This window comes from Epinephelus fuscoguttatus, linkage group LG10 (assembly GCF_011397635.1).
Source record: "Epinephelus fuscoguttatus linkage group LG10, E.fuscoguttatus.final_Chr_v1".
In the NCBI taxonomy this organism is placed as follows: Eukaryota; Metazoa; Chordata; class Actinopteri; order Perciformes; family Serranidae; genus Epinephelus; species Epinephelus fuscoguttatus.
The window spans coordinates 9,839,543-9,861,621 of NC_064761.1; the positions used below are offsets into that span (position 1 = coordinate 9,839,543).

Here is a 22,079-nt window from a genome sequence, read left to right on the forward strand (position 1 = left end):
ATCAAAGTGTTGATCAAACAGCTGCCCTGTTAGCTATCAGTTGCTTATCGGCACTTCCAGCAAACATAGAAAACAGTGCCATTCACTCAGCCATTGGCAAAAATGTAAGTCCAGTATTATCTCTTTATTAGCCTTGGTTTGGTCTCCACCACCTCCTGAGGAAAAATGCTTCAGTCTTAAGTTGCTACATGTTCCACTTTGATAAGCAATCAGTGTTAGTTAATTGTTAAGTCTGTCTGCTGTGTGTTGTTGGGCAGGTAGTGGGTTCACAGATGGGTTTATCAGAGCTTGTTTGCTGAAAACAGCTGTCAGCTGAGAGAGCTGTGACTGCAGTAAATGTGCTGTAAAACCAAAACAATCAACACAGCTAAAATGGTTCATAGAGCTGCAGAGATGGTCAATAATTCTCTTTGGATTTATCATTCCATAGATTCATTTAATTCAGTATTAAAAACATATTGACAAACTGAGTATTATAATTCATATCTTACGTCATCACAGTCATGTGAGAGTGGTGCAGCCTCTGACAGAGATACACAATTGTTGCAACATGAACAATCTAATTTGTTTTGTTGTTTTCCCGCACAATGTCTGTTGTTTGTCTCAGAGTCGAACAGGACAAGTAATCAACTGTCCTGTTCATCCGCCCCATGATCTATAGTCATGGCAGTGCTGCACCATGGGTATTGTGTTTACTATTGATTAAGAGCCAAGAGAGATACAGAGAGAAGAGAGATACTGTAGAGCAGTAGGAGAGGGAGAGAAACAAAGAGCAGAGTGATAAAGAGACTGAACCATACTGACGTCATTACCACTCTCTTCACATTAGTTACTGTCAATTAAAAAACACATAAATCGAATCTTTGTTTAGAGTCAGCTGAAGGAGGACAGTTGAGCTTGAGAAACATTGTCAAAGAGCTGTGGTTAAACTCTGCAAACAACTGCATCGTGATTCAGATGAAACCAAGGCCTTCTTACTCTTTAAAAATCATTGTGGAGATACTAGCTTCGTACAGGACATCAGGGAGAAATGCTGTCCTTAAAGCAGTGCATGTCGTTGCCTTCCATCTCCATTTACCCACCAAGTGAAGGACAGCGTTGCAATTGCAAAGCATCAAGACAGCATCAGCACTGATAATGGATTCCATCAAAGAGGCAACATCACCTACAAATGCCGTACTCACTCTCTGATGCTCAGCTGTAATTTACACTCTCCTAACCACAGATAAGTTGGAGCGGTCATCATGTCATACTGAGTTGTTGCTCAGCGTGTAATCACTTCCATAGTTGAGATGTGTGTCAGCTGCGTCTGCAGTCTACTGGCCCAGATATAGGCTGGTGTGTGTCTATTGAGCAGGGTGCTGTCCCACATTCTGTCTGCTCTCCATTCCCAGAGAGACTGACACATTACCAACAACATTAAAGTTAATGGACATGGAATGTCACAGTGGGTGACTCCATCCAACCAGTGCCCCAGATACCAGAAGAGAACAGTGGTTTTCTCGTGAGCGGTGCTGTAGAGAGTAGAAATAGTGCCATGAATGTTTGATTATGTGTTTATTATTATTATCTGTTTTTAGTTCATTCTTCACTACGTGTGAGTCATTGTTGTTGAAGCAGCTGCAGCATCTGACCTAGAATGTGCTGAAACATAAAGTTTGCTGAGCAAAGTTCTTTCCCATTCACATATCTTCATTACATTTCTTGCCTGCTAATTATCCCAATAGAAAGGTATATAGAAATCAGACAATACAATCTTAATTCCCTTTCCAAAAATTAAATAGATGAATCACCCCAGACTGAGGCCTAGGCTTTTATTTATTGCTTTTTTCTCCCTGCTCTGGTTTCTTTGCCGTTATAAAATGGCATTGGAATCGAGGTCAATCCTTCCGTCTGATCAGCGGATGAATGCATTTTCATATCTCTAATACCCTCTTGGCATTATGAGAATGAAGTCACGCAGGGCCCAAAATATAGATGCAGATTCATTTTTAATCTCAAAATATAGGGAGGAGGTTACATTCATGTGGAACACAGTAACATACCATATAGGACGATATGTTGTTAAGCCAGTTATTGTTGTATTTCAAACAGTTTGGCCTTTACAGTACACATGCAATAAAGAAAATATTTGTCTCCCCTGAAGTCTTTTCAATCAGCTTATTTAAAAAGTGCAAATGCTGAGGGAGCACATTTCAAACACATTTGTCATGTCACAGACATTTTTTTGCAGTCACTTTCATAACATAGGTTAAAGAATATCTAAATAGTTATTCTGAGGATTGCATCATGCTGAAAATAATTTAGGAAATTTGCACAACATGTTTTTCAACTCAGAACAAATCTATAGCGGGCAGGCTGTCACTTTCAGTTCACCACTAGCAGGAAGCCAATGTTTAATATTCAATTTAGTGAGGCACTGAATGCTGGTCATGTGATGCCTGTTAGCAAATAACTTACGTCATAAAGTGCAATTTACATTTTAGTAAGGTATGTTCATTACTTTAGCCAGCACTTCCAAACTCTATGCAAATAATGAGTCATTCTGAATCCATTGTTGATCGGTAGTCCACAGAAACTGATTACATTTAATGATTGTACTGTAGTTCAATGACATGGCTTCAATCAAATCTAATTGGAAATACATGAACGGTAATAAATTACATCAGAGTCCTGGCTGACCTCTTCCTGAATAGGAACAAACTGAAAGCAAAACTGAACCCAACCCATTATTGTAGTCCACATTTCATGTCACATAGAATACCTGCAAGAGTTTACAATACACAGGATTATATAGCTATATAAATATCTAAGTGCAGTCTAGTTTGGCACAGTTTCAAATATTAAGAGTTCACCCACTTCATTGTTCGTCGTAAACACATAAACTACCACAGCAGGTCTAATCACCTGCGTACGACGATGTCTATTTCACAAAGAACTGAAGATAAGTAGAGGTAGTGCTGGGCGATAAATTGATAACAGTATTTATCTCAATCAGAATACTTTATAGAACTCTTTACTCAGTGCATTGGATCAAACACACTGTTTTCTACTAGCACTGTGTGTGTGGAACCCCAACAAGTCAATCCAGTTTCATTTATGAATCTCCTTTCAACCGTCACTGTACTTTAATGTAAGGATGAAAAGTATGGTAATTGATGAAGAGGTGTGAAGAAAACAGACTTGAGGAATGATATTATTTAACATTTTCTATGTCTGTCTGTGTTTGTCATGCCCCAGCAAAGACCCCAGACAGCCGACATCAAAGAAACAGTGACGATTGATATGGTCCACAGACAGAGGACCCTTCCAACAACAGTGGGACCTCTTTGAGAGTCATTTTTTTAAACATGACTCTTTGCCTAATTTCGGATGGCAACAATGGATAAAGAAAAAGTCCAGATGCTTGCAGAAGACCAATCTTAATAGTGTGCAATCAAATGGACTTGGAAAGCATCTTTCTAGTCTTCCAGTCACTTAAAGTGTTTTTACACTACATGTCACATTCACCCAGTCAAACACACATTCACACACTGGTTGGCGAGGCTTCCATACAACCTGCTCACGAAAATATTGATGCCCTCTCACACACCAGGGGCACAACCATTGGGAGCAGTTTGGGGTAAAGTATCTTGCCCAAGGATATGTCGACATGTGTACTGGAGGATCAAACTGCCGATCTTCTGATTAGTGGATGACTCACTCTACCTCCTGAGCCATCGCCACATTAAGATTGTGGGGGTAAAGGGTCTGTGTAAATCGACTGCACTCATGAATTGCCTACCAAAGCCGCCACTGTATTGAAGATATACAACATGTATTAAGACCAGAAAGCAAGAGTGGTGAAGGACTTGGAAGAGAAACTACAGCAGGTGCTCACCAGAGACTATTAGACTTCACTCATACTGCCTTTCTACCAAAATTACTGTGTGTATGTGGATTTTTTAAACATGGGTTAACCCGCAAAAAAATAAGCCATAGATTCCTTTTCGGTTGCCAGTAGACAAAAGCTGCTCTGCACCAGACGAGCATGTCTTTTTGTGGGTGGGTTTTTTTTTGTGTGTGTGTCATGTTCGACACATGGCCAGGCCAGAGAACAGGTAAACAGTAGAGAGGAGCGTGGAGGCCTATGGAAATTTTATGATTGTTACTTCTTTGTATGTATTTCTCAGTTATTCAGTCTCTCTTTTAATTTCAGTGCAGACTAATTTGGATCATTGTTTGTGTGCTGCTTGGGTGGAGACGGATGGTATTTTGTTATGGCTTGTCATTGCATCTCGCCGGCAAAGGAGCTTAAATTAGCATGATCACCTGGGTGTTGTGCTCCTGTCAATGCTGATCAGAGCTGAAGGCCATAAATACCTTTGACTACCGCAGAGTCATTTGACCCAGGTGTGCATGCAGATTAAAACCTTTCCCATTGCATTAAAAAGCCAGATGTTAGCGGGTGTTTTTTTGCAGTGGAAAAGGGGCTTCAGCAATCACAGTTATCATAGGGTGAAAGTGCATTATCTTGACCAACAGTAGGAACACCAGCAGTTGCATGTATTGACTGTTATGAAGACAGAGAAGAGGGATTTTGCTGAAGCATGCACCAAACACTTTATACAAATAGTAAAACAGTGGGACATCGATCAAATTAGCATCGAGATATTTACTTGGTCATACTATAAGTAACAAAATTTAGCAGGTCGCTCTGCCCAGCTATTTTTGCCTGTTGGGCTTGAGTTTGCCAATATATGATTTAAGTGTTTGTAATGCTACTTACAGTACCCGTGAGGGTTTCTGGACAATGCTTGTCACTTTTTTTTGTGTGTTGTTAATTTGCGATTAACTGTGAAAAATCACACAGTTAATCACAAATAAATATCCTAATCGACTGACAGCACTAAAAATATACATCTTGGGATATATAATTAAATTGATAAATCCTCAACTCAAACTTGAAAATGTACTCTTGAATTTGGTAATAGTTTGAGCTTTCATCTGTATCTCATGGTCTTCATTCTGAAGCCAGGGGTTAGCATCTGTTACTCAAAAATAAATATTTTGAATTATGAGAAATTATTGTACAAGATCAAGACTTTATTGTGGCATCTCAGTAACTGATCTTTCTATTCAATAGTACTAAATAATTGTGATAAATATTGTTATCCCATGATATGGTACTTTTTATTGTGTTAATATGTTAATACATATCGCCCAGCACTAAGTGGAGGTGAAATGATTAGCTTATCCTTATCAAGTCCCCTTCTCTGTAATTTACAGAGCAGTCCACAAAGACTCTTCTCTAGAGGGATTGCATGCATGGAGCTGGTGCAGACAAAGGAAACAGTCAAGCATTTGGCCCCATCTTTGCAGATTCACAGTATTCAGTGATGATGTCAAAGGGTTAATGAGTGATTTACAGTGTAGGTCCAGTTTTATGTTCTCTGTGGTCTTCATCAGATTGGGTCAAACAGACCTCCGCTGGCTTTGTGCTTGCGACCTGTTGACTATCTCCTGGTACATCCTGGACCTGAGGAATCGTGGGTAGGAGTCTTTCTCCATGAGGCTGTAGATTTTAGCTTGGACTTCGTTGAGGCTGGTTGGGGACGGATCCTCCAGGCTCTGCTTGGTCTTTTCCCTGGTGCGGTAGTCAATGTTTACCTGCCAGGATAAGGAGAGCAAATACACATTTTTTTTTAAAGAGAATGTCCCTCACATTAGGTCATAACATCATTGTCACAGCATTTTTTCTGCACGCTCTACACCACTTGACCATAATCGTAAAAAAAACAAAAAAACAAAAAACTTAACCAAGTAGTTTTGACTGCCTAAACCTCACCTTAACCATAACAGTAGCAGATCATAAAACACTGATTTGGAAAGGCAATGGCAAATGAGCTATGTTGGGGTTTAGCTGGGTATGTGATACTGAGAGCCAGTCAGTAAACTGAAACAGGAAATGAGACTGTAGTGGGGTTTATCAAACCTTGTCACTCCTCGATCATGTGTGTCTTTCTCAGTAAAGAAATGTAGTCTTAAATCTGGATCTGACTTTGGTCTCTATCATGGGCAGTATATAATTATACCAAGATATCACAATTACTATAGATTGATGTTAAGAAAAGGCTTTTCCCAAGCATCATTAAGTAAACTGAGGAACTCATTAACACTGGTCACACACCTCTCTGGGTGCCTGAATATCAATGAACTCCTGAAAGATCTTGTTTGCTTTTGACACAAGCTTGGTTGAGCTTTTGATCTTTTTGTACTCCTCGCAGGCCATCCAAAACTCGATGTTCTCATCACTGAACTCTGTCTTAAGAAATGTCCGGAAGGCAGCCAGGCCATCTGGAAAGCACAAATGGATTAGACGGTATGAGGAGGCGGTAAAGACAACAAAAACACTTCAAAAACATGATTGATTTTGCAGCATAGCACCTATTTCTGTACAGCAGGATGCTGGATGTTTTTTTTTTTGCCTTCTCCAACATAGAGTAGCTTGATCATGTGATAATACCCTTCACCCTTTGTTGATATTTTTCCAGTGCGTACACACTCTTGTTCCCAGAAGCGTGAAACAGCTCTCATGATTAGAACACAAACAAATCAGAACAAAATACTCCCACAAAGAGATCTTTTTTTTTGCTGTCTTCATCAGTCAAGATAAGTGATCAATTAATGTGCTCCCCACTGATGATAACACAGAGGAAGGGCATGTTTTTCTATGGGCTCATGTCACGTTGACATGTTATTTCCACCCTTCTCATTTCTGCTGTTTACCTAATAAAGCTGGGCAGAGCAGAGAGGGGATGGTCCATCTGTGCATATTCAACATCATTACTCACACACATTCTGATGAGTGTACACACAACAACATGCAGGTTTACATGAGCACAAAGCTACACACAAACACACACACACATACACACACACACACACACACACAGAGCTGCTGTTTGAAGAAGCCCCCAAATATCCACGGTAACACAAATGGAAAGCAGACATCACAGGCAACCGGGGATCGTCAAGCTTTTACAGATTTCCCTTTTGTCTACTTGAACTTTGTGGAAAGCTTTTGAAAAGATTTCCTTCTTAGTGACACTTTGTGAAAAGCTGTCGGGGAACACAGACCTCTGCTGAGAATGCAAACTTCTCAACGTCAGTTATGAAAATCTCGACATCTGGCGCTACATCAGAATTTAAATAGCAGACAGTAACAGAAAACAGGTGCCATAAATCTTTAAGTTCAGTTCAGTAGTTTGTGCAAAGTGGTTGAATGTTCAGTCTTCTATTAAAGAATAATTCACTCCCCAAATGACCAGTCCCATATCACTTCTTCACCCCATGTGACGGTGAAGAAAACTATGGTTTTCTCGTATGCTTCCGATGAACAAAGAATCCAAAAACAGAGAAAACGGTTGACAAATTGAAGTCATTAAAGATTGCTTTTAACAACAGCAAAACTATATCAAAATATCTGCTGACAAACTCTCACAGTGTCTGCATTGTAATCCCAGTCTCATTTATCCAGTCAATTTCTCAGTACTTCCCAAACAGAAGGCCCTTTTCAACAAGAAACTGAATGAAAGTGGAAGTTATTTATGATTTCTTCAAAGCCAGACTCCATCGACAAAAACAGTAATTTGACCTTATTGAATATGAGAGCTGAGGGGTGTACCACAAAGCAAGATTATTGGCTTAGCGAGGTATGTTGAGTCCAAAGTAATTTTTCTGTCCTACAAAGGTGGCTCTCCTTAAACCTGGCTAAATTGCCATGGTAACTAAGGCCTCAGATCTAACCTGGTTGGATCTTGTTTATGTTCTGAGTTTTAGCTTGAAATCAACTAAAAAGCTTCTTCCATTGCTCCTCTGAGTAGCACCACACTGTAGTCAGTATTCAATATATGAGCGATATGGGTCGTGAAAATGCACTCTATCCAGCTTGTTAAGCCGTAACCATGAAAACAGAATGACAGTCATTCTGTTTCTGTGGCTGTAACGTTACATACATGTCCTGAAGGAAGCCATGCAGTGACAGTAGAGCTTACTGTTTGCATCACGTCTCACTTACATGTGGAACCTAGACTACATCAGTGATGCAGAAAATAAGAGAAGATAAGAGACAAAGTAAGAATATTGTATTATTTTGTTTGCGAGGTTGTCCTCGCTCTTACTAAACTACTGACTTTGTTTGTGTTTCCTGGTCCATTTGCCAATACTGGCTATAAAAAAAGAGAGTAAAATAAGATAAGGAGCCTTCTATAAAATCACAGGTAGCATACAGTTCATTAAATTATTAATCAGGATACTGTTTATATGCATATGAAATAAGATATTATTCCTTCAAACCACCATAATGTCACCACTTTGGATTAGGTTTTATGCTTGGTCCTGATTTACTGAAGTCTGTTTTACACAGCTGGTAGCCTGTATTTCAGCTGATAGAACACCAATCAAAGAAATTATCACTACTATGGTATTTATGACAGATATTAGGCTATTCAATTGGGAAAATCATTTTGCTTTGATTTGCCCCCAGTGATTTCCACGTCTCCTTCATTATGGGACAGTACATGCTGCATCAAGTTTTAAGTTCAAGAGCTGTTGAATGTGCAGCTGTCACGTTACAGATAAGTGGAGTGATAAAATATATTTACCAATGAGTTCATACAATTACTAATATTAATGCAATCAGTCCTCTCTTGCCTTAATTAAAGCAAAAGAGTTTCTGTTAACTTTGATACTTTTTAAGATTCTTCAAAGGGGGACGTTGGTGACATGCGATTGATCAGTTTTATAAGTCAAATGACGTACTGCATGTCATTTGACTTTTTTTTTGTTTGTTTTATTTTTTTTTTACTATTACCCCTTTCTTCCCACCCCTCTAAAAAATGAGAAAAAAACAACTCTATAACAAAAATTTCTGTGGCCATCTGCGACTGTAATCACATTATATTTGAGAAATTACAAAGAAATAAATATTCAAACACAGTCAAAGCATTGAGGTGTTATGAGGGTCCTCTCCACTGTGTGATGTGATCAAGAAATGGTTGCCATATCTGATGGAATCTATTTGATTTCCCTGATATCTCAAATCAAATTTTCTCCATATACAAGGTACTTGAGAGCTCAGTGAGCCAGGCTTCAAAACTTGGAAGTATGTCTTTGTTCCAGACTTTAAGAAAACATTTCTTATCAACGACCACCCCATACTGGATTGACAGGACCGTCCAGTGGCTAAGAGTCTCGAGCTGTTGAGTCCAGCCAAGAATGCCTGTCTCTGGGTCTGGAGGAAGGTCATACCCATAAACCTGGAGTCATCTGACTTGTTTTATGTGAACAAACACAGAGCCTGAAGCGGAAAGCCTGGGTTAAAGGGAAATTTTGGTTTATTTCAACCCGTCTCCTATCGTCCTAAATTTGTTTCAAGTCACTAGTGATAGAAATAATAGTTAGCATGTTAGCCGTTAGCCTAGATACAGCCGTAGCGTCAGACCTGTTAAAACTTAATTGAACGGGCATCCTTTCAAGTGCAAAGTTAGTCCACTAAACAAGCTTTTTCTCCACAAAGACCGCCTCATATCATTAGGAAGAAGAAGCTTGTTTAGTGGACTACCTTTGCACTTGAAGTATGCCCGTTCAATTACGTTTTAACAGGTCTGACGCTACGGCTGTATCTAGGCTAACGGCTAACATACTAACTATTATTTCTATGTCACTAGTGACTTGAAACAAATTTAGGACGATAGGAGACGGGTTGAAATAAACCAAAATTTCCCTTTAACAGAGACAGTTGTTAACCACCTTTGTGGTACCCGTTATTTCTTACTAATGTTTTAGGGTTTGTGGAGTCATCTCACTCAAAGAGAGCCTGGCTCTGTTGAGCTTGCTTCGTGGTACAACCCTCTTGTCAAACAATACCTAGATCAGTTTGTTTGTGTTATTGTGTGACTTTGATATTTTAAAAGGTTGATTTGGGTTCAATAAAGTCACACAATAACAAAAACAATCTATCGATTGAACCAGTTCATGAAGAATTTTCTCTGTTTGGATTCTTTGGTCACTGTGGAGGCATGTGAGAAAACAGAGTTTTGGTCTCAATTTCAACAAAACAGGGGATTAAATGACATACAAATGGTCATTTTGGGGCTGAAGTATTCAATTAGTATTTCTAGAATGGCTCCCAAAATCCATCATTTTTGCACCAAGCACTGACACATTTTTGTTGCAGATCTCTTAAAAAATGGATGTGACAAAAAAGAAGACTAAAAAGTTGTATAAATATTGGTTCCCTAAACAAATTTACAGCAAATGGCTAATGGTTTAAAAAAAACTCAATAAGGCACTCTACCTGGTTTGCAAAAACACAGCTATTTGCTGTCTAAGGTCCTCAATTGTGAAATAAACACCCCACTTAACAGCAAGGCAAGAGAAAACTCTATACATCTCCTAAACTAATGTGGCACTTGAAGTAAATCTTGTATTTGATGAATTTGGTTGATTGCTTGATTCGTGCACTGTTAGGGTCGTACCCAAATGGTCAAATGGTTAAGTCACTTTGGATAAGAGCAGCAGCTAAATAAATGTAATGTAACAGAATGGATTATCTGACACCAGAGTGCACCAAACAGTAGACACAAGACAAAGACTGGTAAAGTATTAGGATAGCTTTCATCTGGAAAGGAGAGGGGCTAAAGGTCTGTAGCATGGCAGGTGGACGGTGAGACTGAGGCAGATCGGAAGTGTTGTCTGAGAGCAAGGACTGGGTGAGGGAAACAGAGGAGGGCATAAAAAAGGCTGGCAGACTAATAATGCAGTGCAGGTGAAGACCAAGGTGAAGCAAAGGTTTTAACAGGTTACAGGCAAATTAACATGAATTTAGTAGGAGCTCTGGCTGAGAAACTCTAAGAAAGGGTAGCACGGGAACTTAATGAACCGACAGGCTGTCCAGAGACTCAAGCTTAAACACATCAGAGCAATTAAGAGCAGCTGGGAGTAATAATGACAATGTACAGCAGCTGGTGGCTGAGACACTCACTGGAGATGTGATTGTGATTGTCGGGTGTGATCATGCAGCACAATGGGACCAGCTAAGATATTATTTACGAAGTAAGTACATAGCTGCTGTGTTCTTGAATTGCTGGCATTTTGATTTGTTATCATCCTGAATAACAACCTTGGCTAAAATACAAGCTGTAACCCTGATACAATGAGCTTGAAACGCACAGCAGTGTTGCTTGTCAACCTCACACAATGTTCTTGTACTAACAACTTTATAGCAGCTGACAGTGTGCACAGGCCAGGCCTCAAGCAAACACATAATCAGCATTACACACTGTGACACTACAGTGCAGGCAGGTTTACCAGTAATACACTATCCCTCCTTTTAAATGAAATTAAGGCCTAGGTAAATGCAATATCCCATCAAGGGAACATTTGGTACTGTGTCCCTGTTGCTTTGACAATACTTATGTAATATGAGTGTGTGCATGTGTGTACATGCTGTAGTTCACCTCTTTAATACTTGGTCAATTGAAACAGGATGCACAGGCGTATCACGCTCTCTGCCTGGGGAGGCTCTATTCTCGGATCTACAACAAACTTTATGGGGTTTTTTTTTGGTGGTTGACATTAGCGCTTCATTAGTTATGTGTCAGACAGAGGTGTTATGTCACAACCTCGATACGAACAACACACATAATGGTTATGTGAGTGCAGGGTGTCTACAGCTTTCTGTCAGTCTAGACTGGCTGTCTCTATGGCCTTTGTTAACGCAGCATTTGATATGATCACTGTAATCACTTGGATAACAGACCTGTGGGAAAAGTGGTGCATCCTAGATTTGCAAGCTCAAACCAAAGCTTTGAAGCATAATTGTGATTAAGGGCAAAACTGGGGAGTTTCACCTTTTCTGCTTATGGAGCAGAACTGCAGATGATTAAAATCTGAGATAATAATAATGATAAAACAAAATAAGACAGTTTTGGCAGAGAGATGTGATTACAGGTGTGCAGTAAACCACTCATAACCCACAAAATGAAATAATGTGCAACATCACTAAAGCATTAATTAAAGAGACATCCATCAAAAGCAATTGGCATTAAAAGGTGATGAAAAGTGGTGGATGGAGACCAAACTGGAGAGCTCGGACTTTGCAGTCACATCTCTTACATCAGTGGCTGATTGACTCACTTCCTCATGTAAAAATCAAACAGTTATTTTAAAAGACTGGCAGCAACCACATTAGTAGACAAATAAATAAAATCCAAAAGACCCCTGTGGAGTTTTTGGACTGTTAGTAAACCAAAGAAAGGCATTTAACATTAGGCTCTGGGTTTAGTTTACTGTTTACTGTTTTTTAACTTTTTTCAGACATTTTAAAGACAAAATAATTATGCCAAGTAATCAATAAAATAATCGGCAGATATACTGAAGATGGAAATAATAGTTGGAGCCCTATTGTTTTTCCAGTGGTCTCTTTCTGCCCTGCCTTTTTGTAACGCATTGCTACACTTATTTGTGGCTTGCACGTATGCCTTTTGCATTTGACAGGAAGGTGTATAATGTCAACCAAAGCCATGGGCACTGGAACAACACTGGGAGGGATCAAATCTGCTAGGCAGTCTGGGGAATATGGGGGTATATTATGGTACTTATCATAATAAGTGAGGATACAATGCAATCCATGCAATAAATTAAAGCTACTTTCCACATAAGTTACACACGCAGTACAACATAGCTAATTGACACAATCATATTACATTGGAGTTGTCCAGTTTTTAATACATTTTAAGGTAATTGAGAAGAGAAGTGAGATTTTATATGACTCATACCCGAAATTATTAGGAGGAACATATCTCAGTCTTGTTGCTTCCAAGTAAATATTTTTCTTTTACTTACAATGTATATTTTTTAGCATCTGGCCCTCTGGTGCTCAGTAAAATACTAGGCCTATCTTTATATCTTTTTTTTAAAGATATTTTTGGGGACATTTTAGCCTTTAATTGACAGGACAGACAAGTGTGAAGGGGGGGACAGAGAGAGGGAGTGACATGCAGGAAATGGCCACAGGCTAGAGTCGAACCTGGGCCCCTGTGGCAACAGCTTTGTACATGGGGCGCCTGCTCTATCACGAAGCCACCCACACCCCTACTAGATTTATCATTTTGATAGGTAAAGAATCAATTTTATGTCAGTGTTTCTGTTGATTTGAATGAAGACATCTCACAAAGTGCATGTACTCTCAGCCCAGTGCATTTTCTTTAATCAGTGTTCAGTGAATTTGATGTCGCTGTTAGCAGTTAGAAAATAAACACAAGACCTGTTTGCAGATGGATATGTGTGTTTGTGCCAGTGTGTTCGGTCCACAGGGAAGGTCACAGACAAGTATATGAGTCATTATGCAGTGAGGAGTCCTCACAACACAGAAATAAGACCCTTACATAAGACATGCTTGAAGCAAGGGAAACAGACCTGTACTGAGCAAAAAATAGAAACCATTAAAGAAACAGGAAGGGCCTATTTTATTGCTAAGTGGCTTTCATTTTCTTAGCGTTGGTGGTTGGTGACTTATGCAGCAGGGACACTTGAAAAATAGAAAATGTCTACTTACATTTGTGGGAGAGGAGATAATCGAACGATTCTGACCATCGAACAACCTCATCTGTTGATACTCTGATGGAGAAAAAGACAAACTGCCTGTGTAAGATGCCACCACTGTGCTTTTATGCATTTTTAACACAAGATGCTGCTGTAAGTATTATTGAAGAGCAGCTGAGTTTAATGTATGCATCCATCCTGTGCTCACAGCAGTTCCTCTGCTAAAGGCTGTAAAGTAACTGTTATATCAGGTTTCATTTGCAGAATGATGACAGGAGACAGAAGAAGAGCAATAGCTGACCCTATTGCACATCTTAATGCTCTTTTATGAAGTGGTGAGAACATGATGGGATAACACACTCTCTTAGAGATTAAAGGGACACATTAACATTATTGTACGCCTCCAGCTTTGTGGATGGTATATGGAGCATAAGGCCATTTATGAAACACATTCTTGTGAACATAAAAGCTCAATAACAACGTATCTTAAAGAGGTAACAGATGGCATCTTTTCCTAAATATATCATTATGAAAATAATGTGGGTTGCACAGGGTATTGGCCACAGTAAAATCAGACTATCAGCGTTTACATAGGTTACTCAATGGCTTTGCAATTGTTGCAATAAGCTTCTGCCACCGGTGCTGAAATTTCAGGGAAAAAATCTGCTTTATGGCAGGAAACGCGTCATGTATTGTGAAATTGGTCGGTCAGCCAATCAGGGACTGGAGCTGGTCCTTATGAGGAGTTGGGCATGAGATAGTTGAGTCACGAGCACAATGGCAGACGGACTAAGTTTGGAGACAAGTGAAAAACAGCCTAGCAAAAGAAAAGGAGCTCCTCTGTGTGAGGAGGCAAAGAAGAGCAAAAAGGAGAGTGATAAAAGAAGAGGAAAAACAAGAGTAAACCTCAGTCAGGCGTTCAAGAGATGGAGGGAGCTCCGTGACCAAAGAGGCTTCAACACCGATGTCCAGCTAGCTTTCTTTGTAATGGATCAGTAAGTAACACGGCTAAATGTTAGCTAGGCGTGAGAGGCCTGTACTGTACTGTACTGTACTGGCTGCTAGTTAACTCCTAGCTGGCCAGCATTGCAAATCGCCGCAACCAGGGACCGGGTAGCGAGTGTTGGTTGGCTGACATCCTCGTTGCCATTCTACGGCAGCCCTCGGACAGTGATACTCCCCCTCCCTTCCTTCTGTTCTCTTCTCATGGAGGCAGGAATCGACGGACATCGCCCAGCTAAGTTACGCCCAGCTAAGTGAACACTGGACTTTGTTTCCCATTCAATTTGAGCTCCAACCAGCCACATTGTTTCCATACGGTACTGTTTATTCTAGAATCGTGACTGTTTACATGTGCATATTGGTATAATTCCACTGTGTCTACTGTTGTTTGTACTGATACTGTACATATTGGTATCATTTACTGTGAGCTGTTTGTACTGATACTGTACATATTGGTATCATTTACTGTGAGTTGTTTGTACTGATACTGTACATATTGGTATCATTTACTGTGAGTTGTTTGTACTGATACTGTACATATTGGTATCATTTACTGTGAGTTGTTTGTACTGATACTGTACATATTGGTATCATTTACTGTGAGTTGTTTGTACTGATACTGTACATATTGGTATCATTTACTGTGAGCTGTTTGTACTGATACTGTACATATTGGTATCATTTACTGTGAGTTGTTTGTACTGATACTGTACATATTGGTATCATTTACTGTGAGCTGTTTGTACTGATACTGTACATATTGGTATCATTTACTGTGAGTTGTTTGTACTGATACTGTACATATTGGTATCATTTACTGTGAGCTGTTTGTACTGATACTGTACATATTGGTATCATTTACTGTGAGCTGTTTGTACTGATACTGTACATATTGGTATCATTTACTGTGAGCTGTTTGTACTGATACTGTACATATTGGTATCATTTACTGTGAGTTGTTTGTACTGATACTGTACATATTGGTATCATTTACTGTGAGTTGTTTGTACTGATACTGTACATATTGGTATCATTTACTGTGAGTTGTTTGTACTGATACTGTACATATTGGTATCATTTACTGTGAGTTGTTTGTACTGGTACTGTACATATTGGTATCATTTACTGTGAGTTGTTTGTACTGGTACTGTACATATTGGTATCATTTACCGTGAGTTGTTTGTACTGATACTGTACATATTGGTATCATTTACTGTGAGTTGTTTGTACTGATACTGTACATATTGGTATCATTTACTGTGAGCTGTTTGTACTGATACTGTACATATTGGTATCATTTACCGTGAGTTGTTTGTGCTGATACTGTACATATTGGTATCATTTACCGTGAGTTGTTTGTACTGGTACTGTACATATTGGTATCATTTACTGTGAGTTGTTTGGACTGATACTGTTCATATTGGTATCATTTACTGTGAGTTGTTTGTACTGATACTGTACATATTGGTATCATTTACTGTGAGTTTTTTTGTACTGGTACTGTGCATTCTGGTATAATTATTTGCATTACTATTTGTTTTTTCTTCAGATAAATCTGATAATTGTTGCTCGGCCTCTTTACTCATTTATTTAGTATAGAGTGTCCACACACCTTCTCATTCTACATATACATAGAGGTAGACCGGTGGCTACAGCCTACATTTTATTTAATTTAGAGAGTCTAATAGAGTCATATTATTGATTATATCTGATCCCCACAGTCAATTTGGTATTTGCGACAGTACGATGCAACACCACTGATGCTAGGTGGCGCCAAGCCAAAAAAAAAAAAGAATTCTATCTGTTGCCTCTTTAAAAGTTTCAAACCTGCCATAAGTCTGATATGAATTTGTGTGTCAGCACCTCACTGGTATACTTTGCATAGAAATGGGTGGACTGGTGACAAATGGAGAAAAAACACATTTTCTTGGAAATATTTTAAACGTCATGGGGCTTTGATTTACCGCCCATATGTTATGCATACATTAATAATACATTAAGCCTAATGACTGAGCTCATTTGCATAAATGGTTGTGTTTAATATGTCATATTGGTTATGCCAGGGCAGCTGACGTTTGAATCAGTTTAATTATACTTGCAGAAATGTTATCTTTTGGCATTCATTTGCAAAGGCCTCGTCAACTCTCAAGGCTGTTTCAAACAAGAGTAAAATCAACCCTTGATTTAATAGATAACAACAATAACAGATGCAAATTTTTGGTATAATGAACAAGAAAAGATATGATTTGCTACATATTGCTGGCATGTTGGCTGACGGGATGGCACCACATTGAACTGAAAATCACAAAATACTATAAACTAACAAATATCTTGAAGAAGACAGCTTTTGCTTAAAAAGTTTAAACATTTTGAAAGTAATTTCATTTCATTTGTTCAAACACTGAAGGCCAAGTATGGTGTCTAGAGGGTTATTTAACACAACAGAAGCTGGGATTTTAGTTTTGTTACAATGTTTTTGCAGTCCTGTGGAAGTGGGCACAAGATTTTTTGGCAGACTCACTTCAGACACCTGGCAGTGGTTTCGTGGGCAGGAGGCAGGAACTCAGAGAAGTCGCTGTAAGAGTCAGATTTGTTGGACAGGCAGCCTAGTCTGGTCTTCATGGTGCTGATCCTGCAGAAGAAAACCACACAATGCTTAATTTTTCATCTGGCTGTATATCTCAGCATACAGCTACAACCATCTGACAAAGAAAATATACAATCTGCAAATGTGGGTGCATGGAAACATTTGTCACAAAAATCCTCCCCCATCTATTCTTCCATTCCACTGAGAAGTAAGACTGTGACCAGTAAGTTGTAGGTTTACACTAAGAACCAGTTCCAAATTAATAGATGCGGAAAAAGCAATTATGTCATTAAATGTCGGTGATGATAATACAAATTGCTTGTATTTGACAAATCCCATACAACCTAAAAATGCATTGTAACTGTGAGCTCAGCACCATCAACAACACTGCTGTCATATTTTAGCTGTTGGTAAGGTGTCTAATCATATGTTTTAGCTTCATGTAGTTGGGCTGCCCCTTTAGACATTTAGCCTATGTATGAATTCTTAAATGTTGTTGGGAAACCTGATGAATAAACTGATTGTAAGAAACAAGATGCGGAGAGATGAGCCCAGCTGACTGAACAGGACTGGACTGGATGCAGACGACAGGTGCAACTCCATATGCAAGGAGCTGATTGGGTATGGCTCTGCCTCATTCAGCACGGAGCTTTAAACATCCCTGATAACCAAATTCACATCATGATAAGGTTTCTTGTTCGAGTGTAGTTTGCAGAGCTTAAGAAAAACTCCTACGCAAATTGCTGCATTTAGTTCTACAGAGGTTGAGCTATGGAGGACACTCCGTCTCTAATAATCTCAGCAATTTATTTATTTGTTGGCTGTGGAAATTAGAAAATTATTTTTTTGTTGATAGTCTTTAAATTTGCCCTTAACTATGACATGATATTAAAAACAAAACCCATTTCTCTCAACCAGAGATCTGAACACACTGAAATGAGCCATATCCCCATCTCTCATCACAATTTGTCCCATCTTATTTGTACACTGCTGCAGTCAAGTACCATCAGTCAGTGTTTCGCCCTCCAGGGCATATGAGTCACTCCAGATGGGGCGCGGCCGTAAAGTTGCAACATCAAACATTTGTGTAAAAGTAGGTATTGGAGGGACAGGCAGTTTTTAATACATTCAGGTAAAATCCTGCAGGCTACACTTTTGAACATGACGGGTCATGACAGAAGAAATGGAAGACAACGTAACAAATGAAAGCCTGAATGAACCCTTTCTGATTTCTCCTTTTTGTGTCATTAGGGCTATGGGCCCTATCTGAAGGATCTATAGCACATTGTCTAAAAGGTGTGATGGAAGTACATGTCCAGCCACTTTTGCTAAGTCAATGGTACATAATTGGAGCACAAAATAAGGTGCAAGGGGCTAAGAGGCTGTATTTATTGCCCCAGTTAATCATAGGTATGTTCTGGGCGTAGCATGAATTCAACCAATCAGAGTGTCATCACGCCTGTCCTGTGACTGCACCTGTCGCACCACTATTTACATGGCAAAGTGAATGGTTTTCTGCTAAGAATAATGCAGTAAAGCAGTAATGTCATAGCCTGGTTCCAGACCATAGACCCCGCCCACTCAACTGAGTAGGCTTGCATGACTGGTCTGTCATACTTCAGTGAATTTGCGATTTATCTCGTCCAAACGATGGATGGACCAGTGAACGTCGGGGGTCTAGTGATTAGCCAATCAGCGCCATGCTGATGTCAAGCTATATGCCGGTGGGCTATACGCAGATCCTACAGACCACATTAACGACGCTATCGAGGTATTTCGCCACTACTCGCGTTAATGGAGGACCAAATTAAGGAAGCTGCTAAACTGGATTTAACAGCGATGCATCTGGGCGTGCACGACGACGGAGACATTTTAAATGGGCAATGCTCGCTTGTTTTCGGCACCCCCGAGGCATGGATACTAATGACGTCACATTCTGGGTGAGTCGTTGATCTTTACTGATTGGTTAGGGAAAAAATCAAATTCCCTCCCCCTTGTAAATCGCCTTCAATGGAAGCCATGTCAGACTGAAGGTTCTGGGAGCTTCAGTCTGACACTCAGGCTAGTAATGTCAGTGCAGCAAATATCATTAGACATTTAAGTAGCAAATGTCCCTCCAAAGTCCCACCCCCCTCCTCCTGCAACTCCACCTCCCTCCAAAGGCCTACTCCCCCCTCCTCCATTACGTCCTCATTATGTCTATGATAGACGTAGGCGTTGGCATGGTAACATTAGATACACGGAAGAGGAGGGCAAGTGTAACGTTACAAATACATCCCTGGAGTTTTAAAACTCAACCGGAGTCAATGAAGACTGATGAGTTTTAGAATAAGGTTACAGTGCTAATGTTAGATAGTAGTGTTAACGTTACTAGTAAGTGGAAACGCATAAGGAAGATAACGTTAATGTTTCAGAGGCTACGCTACAGTAGGCTAACGTTAGCCATTAGCAACTGGGTGCTGTATTGTCATATAACGTTATATGTTATATAAGAAGCAAACTAAACATAACGTTACCTGTCCTGCACAGTCAAACACAACCCCAGAGTTTTGAAACTTATCCGGGGTCAGTGATGACTGATGAGTTTTATAATTTAACGTAAACACTAATGTTAGATAGGTTAGTACAGTCGGAGGCCTCCACGTGGGGAAGACAGACAGTTTAAGACAGTTTTCTTAAAACCATATGAGAATGGTACAATGAGTTTTTATCTCTGGTGGAATTCACTTACATTTTAGTGTGCCATCAGCTTATTAATAGCATTTTAACCTAAACAAAGAAAAGCGCATAGGTAAGTGTCGCTTTAACAGAGGAAACAGAACTAAACTGTAGCTTCTGAAGTAATCAACGCTGCTCTTCGTGTGTAAATGCGCACACTGTCTCTCTTAATGGAAGGTCAGGCAGCAGTTCTGCTCTGGTCTCTGCTATGCTGACATTTTAGAGAATGTGATTAATAATTTCCTCATTAGTGATGTATCATTTCACCCACCCATATGTCCCTGTGTGTGTAAAAAGCTTCTCAAAATTAAATTTCTGCTTCTATTTTTTGGAAAAACTTATAACATATAATACAGTCTACAGTCAGCTTAGCTTAGCTTAGCTTAGCTTAGCACAGAGACTGGAAATAATGAGAAATTGCTTGCCTGCCTCTGTCACAAGATAACAACATCCACATACAACACTTAAAAAGCTAATTCAATAACACGTATATTATTTGTTTGATCCAAATAAAAACAGTACATTCCTGGGGAATAATGTATCTGACTATACACTGACTTTGATAACGGGTTAATTGGCGAGTTTTAGAGGGGCTGGTGCTTATACCCTGGGACTGCTACACATTAACATGTGTATTGATCTCTTTAATTAACTCAGAAGAAAAAGTGTTTCCCCAAAGTATTCATTAAGAAGATCTAGTTCATTTATTCATCAAACTTCAAACAAGGTATGTCAAATGGACGCTTTATTTGTGTTCGAACAAAACCCTATAACCTTTGCAGCAATGCTACATACACATGATGCCTCCTTGGGTTTTACATATATTTATAACCTTTATTTAATCATCTCACTGAGATCAGGATCACTTTGAGTGACCAGAGTACAGCAGAGGGAAAGAACAACAAACATGGCTAGACAAAACAAAAATACGAATACATGCAACAAACATATCCAGATAAATAAAAGAACATATCATGCTAAGAACACAGGCAGACATAACAAAAGCCCACGCAGCAGCAGTGACAGTCCACCTCAATACATTTTAAATTAAGTGTTTAAAATCAGCCAGTGCGATGGCTGATTTTAAACACTTAATTTGAAATTAGTCCAACCAGTGCGATGGGACATTAAAGTTTTAAAGTCCTCTTATCATCCACTCATCCTTCCATTCGTAGTTTTTGTCCAATCACCTTAAAAGCCACTATTTTACAAGTATTCACCATTAGTACTTCTGTCTCTTGCATAGTATCAGCTGGACCAGTGGCTTGTTTTGACGCTTGGGCCTTGTGCTGGGAACATTAGATGAAATGTACTGTTCACTGGCTAACCAAAAGCCATTTGCTGGAATTAATGGACTCCATCCACTACATGTCTACCAAGACTCTGTAAAATGTCACTCTGTGTCCTCCATCTACCTCTGACAGCTTGTTTTGAAGTTTAATATGTGTGTGTGCATGTGTGTGCAAGAGAGACAGCATGTGCATTAGTGTTTTGGTTGGACTAATATATCAGGTTTCTGATATTACCTTTAAATGAATATTGGATGGCGGTCTGCTTTCATCAGGTGTGAGTATCAGAGAGGTAAATATATGAGATTTTGCATAGAGAACATGAGTTTAAAAAACATCAATAAAACCTGCCACATGGGAGGCGAGAGGCATTTGTTTTGGGATTTAGCACAGAGTTAATGGTTCGTACGCTCTCTCGGAAGATTTGCTAACCAACTAAGAACAAATTTGAGGAAACAAAACACTTGAAATTTTGCAGCTTGTTTTGAAAGCAGTGTAGGTATGAAGCTGTCTGCCCCAGAAACCCAGATGTTATATAAAAGAGATGCACTGGAGTGGAAAGGTAGCTTGCGTGTCATCTACAGCGTATGAGTCATAATCTCAAAGTGCACTTCATTTGTTAATGTATAGCTATTTTCAGAAAGGACTGAAAAAATAATGAGCGGAGATATTTAAAGTGTAGCAGACTATGTATAGACTATGAGTTTGAAGATTACCCCTGAGGGGCAAACTTTACGTCAGAGTCCTCCACAGACATGTGGAAGGTTGTTAAAGAGTGTCGTTAGGATAATTTTCTCACACAATGATGGCAGTAACACCAACACCTTTAACATTTGTTAGGGATGCACAATAACTTTTCTTTTAAACTGATACCAATAACCGATAACTTTCAGCTC

General features: G+C 39.4%; 1 protein-coding gene across 1 annotated transcript in view; it reads right to left on the reverse strand.

Annotated features, from left to right (window-relative positions):
- Window positions 1-1,984: 1,984 nt before the first annotated feature.
- LOC125895537 (regulator of G-protein signaling 8-like) overlaps window positions 1,985-22,079 on the reverse strand; it is a 38,644-nt gene continuing 18,549 nt past the window's right edge. The window contains exons 2-5 of the mRNA XM_049587453.1: window positions 17,111-17,221; window positions 13,601-13,662; window positions 6,170-6,336; window positions 1,985-5,649 (exon numbers count right to left, since the gene is read on the reverse strand). Of these exons, the coding sequence (XP_049443410.1) occupies window positions 5,455-5,649; window positions 6,170-6,336; window positions 13,601-13,662; window positions 17,111-17,211 (525 nt within the window). The 5' untranslated portion in view covers window positions 17,212-17,221 and the 3' untranslated portion in view covers window positions 1,985-5,454. The remainder of the gene's footprint in view (window positions 5,650-6,169; window positions 6,337-13,600; window positions 13,663-17,110; window positions 17,222-22,079) is intronic.